The 12367-nt window shown below is 38.5% G+C and overlaps 1 protein-coding gene across 3 annotated transcripts in view; it reads right to left on the reverse strand.

The window, feature by feature from the left end:
• ACBD6 (acyl-CoA binding domain containing 6) overlaps positions 1–12367 on the reverse strand; it is a 199878-nt gene that overhangs the window by 123710 nt on the left and 63801 nt on the right. For all 3 annotated transcript variants that reach the window (XM_047752107.1, XM_047752109.1, XM_047752108.1), the window contains exon 4: positions 7927–8009. In XM_047752107.1, the coding sequence (XP_047608063.1) occupies positions 7927–8009 (83 nt within the window). The remainder of the gene's footprint in view (positions 1–7926; positions 8010–12367) is intronic.

The following is a 12367-nucleotide window of genomic DNA, read 5'->3' on the forward strand; positions in this document are numbered from 1 at the left end:
CATACTCATATAACAATCAGTTTACCTAAAAAATAATAATTAGACCTCCAAGGAAATAAAAATGGGCCAACTGGTTGGAGCAGAGTCAACAAGTGGGGGGGGGGGGACGGGACTGGCATTAGATGAGATGGTGCAGGGCCCTATAAGACATGTTGAAGGATTTAAAATTTTTATCCTAAGTGCTATGGGAACTCAAAGGGTTTTAAGGAGGAAAGTGATATGATGAGATTTGAGTTATAAATCTGGGGAAAAGACAGCAAAGGAAGCGAGAAATCCTGGCCAAGAAAAGATAATTGTTTAGAGTACTGATGGTAACGGAGATGGTGTGAGAGCACTGATTATGAAAAGCAGATGAATTTGGGTTATTATGAACATGAAGAAACAGAACTTCTGATACGTTAAGACATGACAGAGTAGACCAAGAATGAAATACTTTATATAAAATATGGTAAAAAGTACTTATCTAATGGATATGTAAAATTTTGTACTAGGTAAAAATTTTAAAATAAAACGATGTAATTAAATGCAATAATGCCTTTCCAACACAGTACTCAAACTTCAGTAATGACTCTATGGGACGTTCCAGTTGTGGCTCGGCATAACAAGCCCAACTAGTATCCATGAGGATGTGGGTTTGATCCCTGACCTTGCTCAGTGGGTTAAGGATCTGGCGTTGCCATGAGCTGTGGTGCAGGTCACAGACACAGCTTGTATCCCGCATTGCTGTGGCTGTGGTGTAGGCTGGCAACTGCAGATCCAATTTGACTCCTAGCCTGGGAACATCCATATGCCACACCTTCAGCCCTAAAAAGCAGGAAAAAAAAAAACAAATGACTCTATCACACAAAACTGTTACCTTTGTTAACACTTTTAAAATATCTTTAAATATATCTGTAAAGCATTTTAATAGAAGAAAAATTTATATTATCTAATACATATAACCATCTTTTATAATAATAGTATAGCTATATGTATCTTTATATGTTTGCACACACACATGCGAAATTCTGTAACACGTAAGTCTGAATGCCTAGCATTTTACAGGTACAACATATGAATAAGGATGTAAGAAAGAAAGAGAAGGAAAAGATTAGAAGGGGAAGATAAAAAAGGAGAACAAAGTGGAGGAAAGGATGAAGGGGAAGAAAAAAGAAAGAAGAGGAGAGAGGAAGAGAAAATGGTTTTGGCTGAAGAATGACCTCTTCAGAAAGGGCTGTTGATCTGCAAACAGGTGGATTGCCTATATGCTTGGCTGGCATCGTGACATTGAGCACACAGGAGACAAATAAAGCACGTAGGCAAAGGGTGAGTATGAGAGCCAGGAGACTCTTACAACAGTTACTGTTTATGTCAAGACCTGCTTGTCCCAAGGGACCCATTTTCACATAATCTATAATTATCTCTCCGCTTTAATCGCCTTGTCATTCCTGAGGCTCTCATGGGCACTGGAAGAGGAAAAGCTCATTAACTAAACCTTTTCTCCTCTCTCCAGCCACCCATGGCTTTTAATTGCTTGGTGTGTTATTATCTAGGAGTGCAACTGGGATCATTTTCATAAGAAAGGGAGGAAGAGAGGAGGAAGGGAGCCACGAGTCCCTGAGGTATGCACCACAGACAAACCTTTGCTTTCTCAATTATTTATGCCAGCTGAGGTTTTACAGGCTGAATAAATCCATAACTCAAGTTCATTCTGAGCAGTCAGATTCTCAAGGGGGAGCTGCCCACTTGCCCATACACACTTGTGCAGTCCTCAAAGAATAACCAGAATGTAACAAGACACATGTCATCCAATTTATCACCTATCACCAAAGTGTTAACACAGTGCTGATCACAGCCAACATGGTGAAATAGGGAAGGATTTCACTACTACAAGCCAAACAGATGGAGGGAAGCAAGATCATCTTTTTGGTGCTAAGGACAATGGTATCAATGGGACAGTAGTATCCAGAACGACTTGGCCTGCGAAAAGGATAAAAATCCAGATACTCAACTTTTTAAGTACAAAATATGTAACATGTACTCTTGATGCTGCAGAGTCTTAAAACATTCGTTAAAAACAGGTTAACAGTGTGAGGCTCTGAATAAATAACTGAATGGAATTTTATACTATCTGATTTTATAAGTCACTTACAATAAAACCATTTATGTTGTAGCTTTTTCTCCAATCACACCTTCTTCAGGAAAATTGTAGAGTACAATTTATGTGTGACTGGCTTTTATGCTACTTATATTCCAGTTTATATTTTCACCAAAAATACAAAATTATCGCTTTTGTGCTAGTGGTTTATACTTACAGTCTACCGTTTTATAATCAGGACTAGAGAACAAACAAGCAATGAAAAAAATGTTTCTAAAATATTTTCAAGATCCATTACGGTTTAAAATTTTTAACTTTCTAAGTCAATGATGAAAACATCTCTTTAAAATTCTACAGGCTTTTGTGTTTGACCACAGCAGTGACCTCTGGTATTTTCTGCCAAAACAGTTCATTTGTCTCAGCGAACGACTAATCAATTCCAGAGCCCATCAATCATTTTAGTTGTATACTGGTCTGGTCTTGCTTAGAGAAGGTCCAGATGGCTGCCTGTGTAAGTGGGATTAATAAAATTCTGATAGATTACATAGTATCAAACCACAAAATATAATAGGGAAGATCAAATTTTACTGCAGGATGGGTTGGATACTGTACATGCTTTCATGTTGTATTTTTAAATCTTGCCTTAATTCTTTCTCAAGTCTCAATTCATGTGCCAACTTCTAGGTAAAACCTCAGTCATACAGGTCACCAAGTGATTTCTTATCAGGTGAGTCTGCATACATAGTGCAGAACCATTCGACCCTTTGCAAAGCCCTATACTTATTATTAACTAGAGCTTTTCCTGCCAGCCTGCAGTTTAAATGAAACACAACTGATCTCAACTCTAGAGTGACTGTGAAGTACAAGATTTGTTACTCTTATTTCTACAGTTTCAAACACAGACCTAGCAGCAATGGCTTTCCCTTCCTGTTTTGCCATTTTGTTCTGCAAAAGCAAACAAACTGCACCTAATTCCACGGTTAGGTACTGAGATGTGCTTTCAGTTCCTTCCATCAGTCCTGAGCGCAGAGGTCTCTGCTGTGGGGGCTTTCTGCTTAATAAAGATACTAAAAAACCTGACAGTTACAAAATAACTTATTTTGTTCTACATACTGTTCCAGGATGTCTGGGTATTAATACTTAGTCCTTAAAATGCCATATGAGAAAGGTACTATAATTATTCCCATTTTAAGTAACTTGTTCTAGGTTACAGAGCTAATAAGAGGTGGAACCAGTATTTGAATTCTGGAGTTTGGCCCCATAAATTTTTGTAGTTAATTAGCCTCACCTTATATTCCCTCCATTATACTAAAGAACAATTAACTAGCTTCAGAATGAAAAATTAGCATCAGAGCTCTGGAATATTAACGCTGATATCTGTACCTATGACATTATATTGCCACTTTCTGTGACAGAGTGGAAATAAAGGTCAGAACCAACACAGGCACGGGGCAAGCTCAGAATTGACCCCAGTGGCCCTTGGCTCAGGAACATTTACAATAAAACTAAAATGGGCCCTTAACTTATCACCTACAATGCATATTAGTCAGGAGAGCTGCCACAACAATGGAGCCCAAGTCTTAGTAAATGGATTCATCAGATAGTGATTTTCCTACTCTTCAAAAATGTGAAAGAAAGTAAAGTTTATATATAAGTATCCAAACGGACCTTCAAAATACATTATGTTCTTTTTAAAAACAACAGTTCTATAGATGAAAACTTTTCCTTTCATCCAAGTTTACCATTTGATATTTCTTTTTTTTTTTTTTTTTGTCTTTTTGCTATTTCTTTGGGCCGCTCCCATGGCATATGGAGGTTCCCAGCCTAGGGATCGAATCAGAGCTATAGCCACCAGCCTACGCCAGAGCCACAGCAACGCAGGATCCGAGCCGCGTCTGCGACCTACACCACAGCTCAGGGCAACGCCAGATCGTTAACCCACTGAGCAAGGGCAGGGACCAAACCCTCAACCTCATGTGTCCTAGTCGGATTCGTTAACCACTGCGCCACAACGGGAACTCCACCGTTTGATATTTCTAAGTTGAGCATATTCTGCCAAGAAACTGCAATTAACTTCAATTAAAGCTGTTTTCTCTTAGAAAAATAAAACGCCAGATACATCTCACCAAAGTACAAGCAAAATTTGATTACATAAACTTCAATAAATAGCCTGTTTCCACTGTTGCAGCTGCACTCTTACAACTAAGAAACAAAAGGGACTATTATCTGGTCCTTCACTGGAATAATCCAACATTTCAGTATATAATAATTTTTATTGTGATCTGGCTTGTCACACACTGGAATTCTGTTAAAGAATGAATTCCCTAATATAAGAATATGACTAGGGAGTTCCCGACGTGGCACGGCGGAAACGAATCCGACTAGGAACCATGAGGTTGCTGGTTCGATCCCTGGCCTCGCTCAGTAGGTTAGGGATCCGGCATTGCTGTGAGCTGTGGTGTAGGTGGCAGATGCAGCTCAGATCTGGCATTGCTGTGGCTCTGGTGTAGGTGGGCAGCAATAGCTCCGATTAGACCCCTAGCCTGGGAACCTCCATATGCCACGGGTGCGGCCCTAAAAGAACAAAAGACAAAAAAAAAAAAAGAATATGACTAGTTGCTGTGATTTCTGATCTGCTGTACTTTGTGTACTACTAAAAAAATTACTGTTTGTAATAGTTAAAAGGCTTTTAGTGGCTCTCTCACATTCATTTTCCTCACCGTTTCATATATTAACAGTAAGTTCCAGAATACAAAGATTTAGATCCTGTTATAAAAAGACTAATACTTGGAAGACTTAATGACATTAAGGCCAACACTAACCAGTTTTCCCACGAGCAGAGGTTCATATTTCACTTGATTAACCAATAAGGTTTATTAAATACTCTCACATGTAGACGCTACAAACACCAAAACATACCATTTGAAAGTGAAGAAGCTGAGAAACACAAATATCCACAACGTTTCATCTCATTTTAGTTTCACAATAAATGTGTACTGAGTTGAATTAAAACCTCTACCTTATGAAAATAAAGTTCTATTATTTTATTATTATTTCTCATGATCAAAATTCTAAATGTTGATTTAACTCTGAGTCACTTCTTTAAGAACTGGGTAGAAGATAAGCAGACAGGCTAACTTTTTTAGTACAGTTTAAAACTCCAACTACCCAGGTATCTACTCTCACACCAAGTGCAGCGGATCTAATCTGCTTTCTGTTCTGCAGGGCTACTGTGATCAGTCATGTCACTGGACATTCCCAAAGAAAATGCATTCAACGTGTCATTGTGAAAAACACTTGGGTCCGGGAGCCTTAATGAAATCAGCACACAAAGTAAAGATCACTATTATTTACAAATAAGTGATTGAAATGATTAGAAAATACAGTGATTTGAAAAAGGCAAAGTTAAGAACTCTCTCAATTTATCTAAGTAGAAAAGTGGCCTATACATTTTTAGGAATAGAGGTGAGTGAGGATGGGAATGTCACAGGAAAAAAAAACCAGAAGCTCTCTGCTTTCGCAAAGGGCCATTAGGCTAACTGTGTGTAAGCAACAGTCACTAAACTATCAGCTTCCTTGAGGGAAGCAGTGGGGATACCTCCCCAAGCTCTGCGCATTTTTACTAGGTACCTATTAAGTCCTGGGAACGTCCCCAGATATGGAGTACAACTCCTGCCCTTCAAAAACTAAAAGTTTAACAGAAAGGATAAATTTTTTAAAAATTACGATCCACGGTGGCATTATGTCATAAATGCTGTAATGAATGAAAGTGTGAACAAAGTACAGAATATACAAATTAATATACAACACACATTCTGAATCTATAAGGGTTAAGGGGAAAGGGAAGAGAAACTCTGAAAATGTTTTTTAAACTGTTCTTCCTCAAAACTGTATAGGCTCCTCAGAGTTCTCAAGGCACCTCCAAGGGATCAGTGTGGCAGATGTACTCCAGGCCAACAGCACTCTTGAAGGGTATCTTTATCTCCCTCAAATCTCCATCAGGCTTCCACGATCCCACCCCAAAGAAACATTTAATCTTAGTAAAAATGGTTTATGTGCTATGCAAACAGATTCAATACAGGTCCCCTCGTAATTACTGATTAACTAGTCACCAACTGGAAACTATGATTATTTAAAGGTTTTGTTTTGACTCATAGCAGTATTAATAACTTTCTTCCTAGAATGCTACCTGGGAGTTCTTATCACTATATCTCTATGTGGTGAATAATGCAAGAGTGAAGTGTAAAATTTTGGTACAACTTCCCTTTCGTTCTACGAACACAGACATTTCCCTTCAATTTAGGTGCTTTCAATTTTCCACTTGAAAATTGGAGCCCATTTATCTCATGTTAATAAGAAAAAAAATTCCTATAACTCAGAAAGGGCAAGAGCATCAGAAATTCCCATTTCTCATTTGTTTGTAAAGTAACAATTGTAGAAGAATGTGCCACATGACTTTAAAGCAGGATAGAATCCTTTTCCTGATTTACACAGTGCTGAAAGAAAACAATTATCCAATAAATTCTATACACAAAACAAAATTTAAGACTTTTATTACATAGCACGACACGACCTTTAAAAAATACTGAATAGTAGTTTAAAAAAAACATAAAGTTAATCATAACCATTTCTAAGTGTACAGTTTAGTAAAGTATATTTACACTGTTGCACAACCAATCGCCAGAAATTTTTCATCTTGTTAAACTAAAATGCTATACCCATTTAACAACAGTGCTCCATTTTCCACACCCTCTGGCTCCTGACAGCCAAGTTTCTATGAATAATTGCTCTTGATACCTCATATAAGTGGTGTCACACAGTACTTAATTCTTCTGTGATTGGTTTATTTCACTCACAGCGCCATGTCCTCAAGGTCCACCCATATGCTAGCATGTATCAGACTTTCCTTCCTTTTTAAGGATGAATAATATCCCATTATATGAATACACCACATTTTGTGTATCCATTCATCCATCAATGGACACTTAGGTGCCTTCTAACTTCTGCTATCGTGAACAGTGCTGCTATGAACAAAGCTGTGCAAGTATGTCTTTGAGATCCTGCTTTCAATTCTTTTGGATATAGAATGAGAAACAGAATAGCTGGATCACACAGTAATTCTCTGTTTAATTTTCTGAGGAAGCTCCAAACTGTTATCTGCAGTGTGCCACTTTACACTCTGAAATGCTTTTTAATTTGTAGCTAAATAAACTACGGAAATTAAAATATTTTTTAAAATTAATAACATTTTGAGGAAACTAGTAAGAACAACAAAAATCATATTTTTTATTTTTTATTTATTTATTTATTTATGCCTTTTTAGGGCCACATCCATGGCATACGGAGGTTGCTAGGCTAGGGGTCAAATGAGACCGGTAGCCACTGGCCTATGCCAAAGACACAGCAATGCCAGATCCAAGCCACATCTGTGACCTACACCACAGCTCACAGCAATGCCATATCCTTAACCGAATGAATGAGGCCAGGGATCGAACCTGAGTCCTCATGGATACTAGTCAGATTCACTTACGCTGAGCCACGAAGGAACCCCCAAAATTCACAGCTTTAGATTAGACAAAACCTTGCCCTACCAACCACTGACATGCGAGAAAGGTTACCATCGGTCACTGATTTAGACACTTAGAGATTTTAAAGATCATATACATAGAAATTTATTTCCTGCCATGTATTATCCTTCTAGAGGCAGCACCAAATCAGTTTCATGTTAAGAAAAAGTTCTTCACAAACGGAAGCTTTCAGGATTAAAAATACACACACGCATACGCATATATATACACATGGATAGGTATGAGTATACCCCAATTACAGAGGATCCAAAGAGAATTTACCTGATGATTTCCTCGTGATACAGAGAACTAACAACGGGCCCGCCAAAACCAGTATTCGTTTCTTTTCCTTTCTTCTCTGGTAACTGGGAGGGGGAAAGGTGGAAAAAAAGATGCATGGATTAGAACTGTGTTCCTTTATACCAGTTACAAAATACTACACGTCGCTAAGGAAACACAAAATATTTGCTGATTCGCCGTTTCTCCAAGGGCCTAGCGTCAATTTTAGGAGGGTACTGAAAAGGCAAGAGGACTCAGGTCATCAGAGCAGTGGAACGAACTCCCTCTAGCAAGGTTAGTCCACTTCTGCCTTCCGGAGCCACCTAAAAGCCATTCCCCTAGCGGGTTATGTCAGTTGCATTCACTGTGGAAAACACGGACACTCAGTGTGGAAAAATGAAAACAAAAAATGAAATATAAATACCAGACATGAATGTGACCAGGAAAATCTTCTCTAGAGCAACAAAATTAGAGTTCCCACGTAAGAAGGAAACTGTAATAAAACTTCAAACATCACCACAAAAAGTAAGGAAAATATTTTTAGGTGGCAAGAAGGAAGGAGAGAAGGAAGGGAGAAAGGCAAGGAGGTTCAGACCTAAAATAAAAGGAAAAAAAGCAAACTTAGGGAACATTTTCCAAAATAAGTATTCAGTAGGCCTGTGCCTCTATGTTCCCAAAAAGCACATGATTAAGACTAAATTTTAGGAGTTCCCATCGTGGCTCAGTGGTTAACAAATCCAACTAGGAACCATGAGGTTTCAGGTTCGATCCCTGCCCTTGCTCAGTGGGTTAGCGATCCGGCGTTGCCGTGAGCTGTGGTGTAAGTCACAGACGCGGCTCGGATCCCACGTTGCTGTGGCTGTGGTGTAGGCCGGTGGCTACAGCTTCGATTAGACCCACAGCCTGGGAACCTCCATATGCTGAGGGAGTGGCCCTAGAAAAGGCAAAAAGGCAAAAAGGCAAAAAAAAAAACAAAAAAAACTAAATTTTTAAAATAAAATTCTTCCGAAACATGTAATGTGGAAGCAGCGAACTTGGATGCTATTATTGTCGGAAAGATCACATTGCAACCTCTGCAAAGGCCCACATCTCCTGCAATATTGATAGTTTTTAGACCATCCTTCAAAAATAAAACCTCTGACTCTGAACATAAATATTATCTTCAAATCAAAATTAAATACTTTAACTGCAAAAATAATTAGTGTGACCTCAGGAAAATACAGACAATCCCCCATACATGTGTTTTCATACTTCAAAGAAGGGGTTTTGTTTTATTGTTATGTTTCTGTTTGTATCTTTTGGTCTGTGAACTACTGGGCTGAGGAAAAAGATCCCAGAGGCGACATAATCTGTCATTTCTTAACACCAACTGAAGTTTCAAGAGATGGTGGAAGTTTTTGAGTTAACTAACTTGGTTATCAGTTTACGACAGAAACAAAGGGACAGTATCATAAACAACAACAAACATCACGATTAAATAATAAAGTATAGAAAGCACAGTAGTCTGATGTTGGCAAAAAAGAAGCACAAAGTGAATGCCAGGTCCCTCTCTTCTCTGAGGATGATTCTTAGAGAATAAAGGCTGCAAAGAATTTTTGGGATAGAGAACGTTTTTCCTAAAAATGCACAAACCAAGGAAGAACTTATTTTATTTAATCTAATCATATTCTAAATACATGCTCCATTAATAGTTGAAACATACCTGCCACTTAAGAGACACTTGCTAAATAAATGACAAAATTGGAAATTTCCTGAGAAAGAACTGACCCCAGGAAGATAATATAGCAGAAAATCTGGGTTTGCAATCACTTTTTAGAAACAACACCAAAACTGTGATCTATGAAAGAAAAAAACTGCTATTAGTCTTTATTAATAAAAATGTCTGCTCTGTGAAAGACATGGTTAAGAAAATGACATGACAAACCACAAACTACGAAAAAAAAAAAAAACTGCAAAACACATACTACTAAATGGTTGGAATGCAAAGCGTATTTTTAAAAATTCTCAAAATTCAATACTATATATTCCCACCAGCAATGTAACAAGGTCCCAATTTCTCCATCCTGGCCAACACTTGTTGTTACGTGTGTTTTTTATTACGGTCTAAGTGTATGTGACATGTCATTGTGGTTTTGATTTGCATTTCCCTAATAACTAATATTTCATGTGATTTTTGGGTCTATTCTCTTTGAAGAAATGTCTACTCAAGTTCTTTACCCATTTATTAGTTATCTTTCATTGTTGAGTTATGTGTTATTTATATGTCTGGATACTAGATCTTTATCACACATGATTTGCAAATATTTTCCCCCTTTCTGTAGGAGGGCTTTTATTTATTTATTTATTTATTTATTTATTTTTTGGATAGTTTTTTAAAGTAGTTCATTTGGAGTCAGGATTAAGATGGCACAGTAGGACTGGAGCTCACTTTCTCTCATAAAACCAACAGCTGAACAATCTTCAACAAAACAGACTGCAAACTGTCAAGAAAGATATCATACTCCAGAAGACAAAGAGGAGGCCACATTGAGAGATGGTGGTAGGAGGGCAGTTACCCATATAAGCAACCTCATACCCATCAGGTAGGTATATTACAGACTGGAAAGTAACTATATCACAGAGGCTCACCCATGGAAGTGAGAGTTCTGACCCCATGTCAGGTTTCCATGCCTGGGGATCTGGTATTGGGAGGAGGAGCCCCCGGAGCATTTGGTATTGAGGGCCAGCAGAGCTTGTATTCAGGAGCTCCACAGGCCTGGGGGAAATGCAGACTCCACTCTTGAAAGGCACGCACAGGTTTTCATGTGCACTGGGTCTGAGGACCCATAGGAATCTGGGTTGGCCCTTCCTGTGATTCTAGGAGAATTTCCTGGGAAAACATGGGGTGACTGTGGCTCATTGTGGGGTAAGGACATTGGAGGCAAAGGTCTCAGGAATAATAATCAGTGTGAATTACTATAGAGGTAGCCATTTTGGAAAAACTTGGCCCCAACAATGAGGGCAGAAAAGCCCCAGGCTGAACAACAAACCTGGTGGGAACAGAGCCCCAACCCATCAGCAAACAGGCTGCCTAAAGACCCCCCAAGAACACAGCTGCCTCTAATCACATCCAGAGACAAAGCCCCTCCCATCAGAGGGATAAGAATCAGCTCCACCTACCAGTGGGCAGGCACCAGTCCCTCCCATCAGGAAGTCTGCAGCAAGCCCCTGTACCAACATCAGCCACAAGGGGGTCAGACATCAGAAGTAAGACAGGGTACAAACTTTTGTCTACAAAAAGAAGGCCACACCAAAAATCTATACAAAATGAAAAGGCAGAGAATTATGACCTCAGATAAGGGAACAAGAAAAAAACCCAGAAAAACAGCTAAGTGATCTGGAAACAAACTGGAGGCAAAGACTGATAAATTACAAGAAACACTGAGCAAAGAGATAGAAGAGTTAAGGATTAAGCAAGCAGAGATGCAAAATGCAATAACTGAAATAAAAAATTCATTAGAAGCAACCAACAGTAGAATACAAGATTTAGAAGAAAAAATAAGCGAGGTGGAGGAGAGAGTAGTGACAATCACTGATGTGGAACAGAAAAAACAGATTGAAAAGAAATGATAGTCTAAGAGAACTCCGGGACAACATTAAACACATCAACGTCTATACTATAGGAGTCCCAGAAGGAGAAGAGAGAAAGGGCCAGAGAAATTGTTTGAAGAGACAATAGCTGAAAACTTCCCTAACATGGGAAAGGAATCACTCACTCAAAGCCAGGAAGCACAATGAGTACCATATAAAATAAACCCAAGGAGGAACACTCCAAGACACATATTAACCAAACTGACCAAAATTAAAGACAAAGAGAAAATCTAGAAAGTGGCTAGGGAAAAGAAACAACATACAAGGGAACCTCGATAAGGTTATTGGCTGATTTTTCAGCAGAAACTCTCCAGGCCAGAAGGGAGTGGCATGATATACTTAAAGCGATGAAAGGAAAAACCTCCAACCAAGATTACTCTACCAGGCAAGGCTCTCACTCAGATTTGAAGAAGAAAAAGCTAAGAGAATTCAGTACCTCTAAACCAGATTTACAACAAATACTAAAGGAACATCTCTAGGTGGAAAAGAAAAGGCCACAAATAGAAACAAATATATTACAAATAACAGGCTCACTGATAAATGCATATATATAGTAAAGGTAGGAAATTATCCACACACAAATATGCTACCAAAACCAGCAATCATGAAAAGAGGAGGGTAACAAGTGCAAGACACTGGAGATGCTCTTGGAATTAAGAGACGAACAACTTAAAACAATCTGATGTGTACACACAGACTCCTCTATCAAAAACTTCATAGCAACTGCAAACCAAAAATCTACAATAAATACACACACAAATAGGAAAAGCAATCCAAACACAATACTAAAGAAAATCACCAAACCACAAGAGAA

Source organism: Phacochoerus africanus, chromosome 11 (genome assembly GCF_016906955.1).
Source record: "Phacochoerus africanus isolate WHEZ1 chromosome 11, ROS_Pafr_v1, whole genome shotgun sequence".
NCBI lineage: Eukaryota > Metazoa > Chordata > Mammalia > Artiodactyla > Suidae > Phacochoerus > Phacochoerus africanus.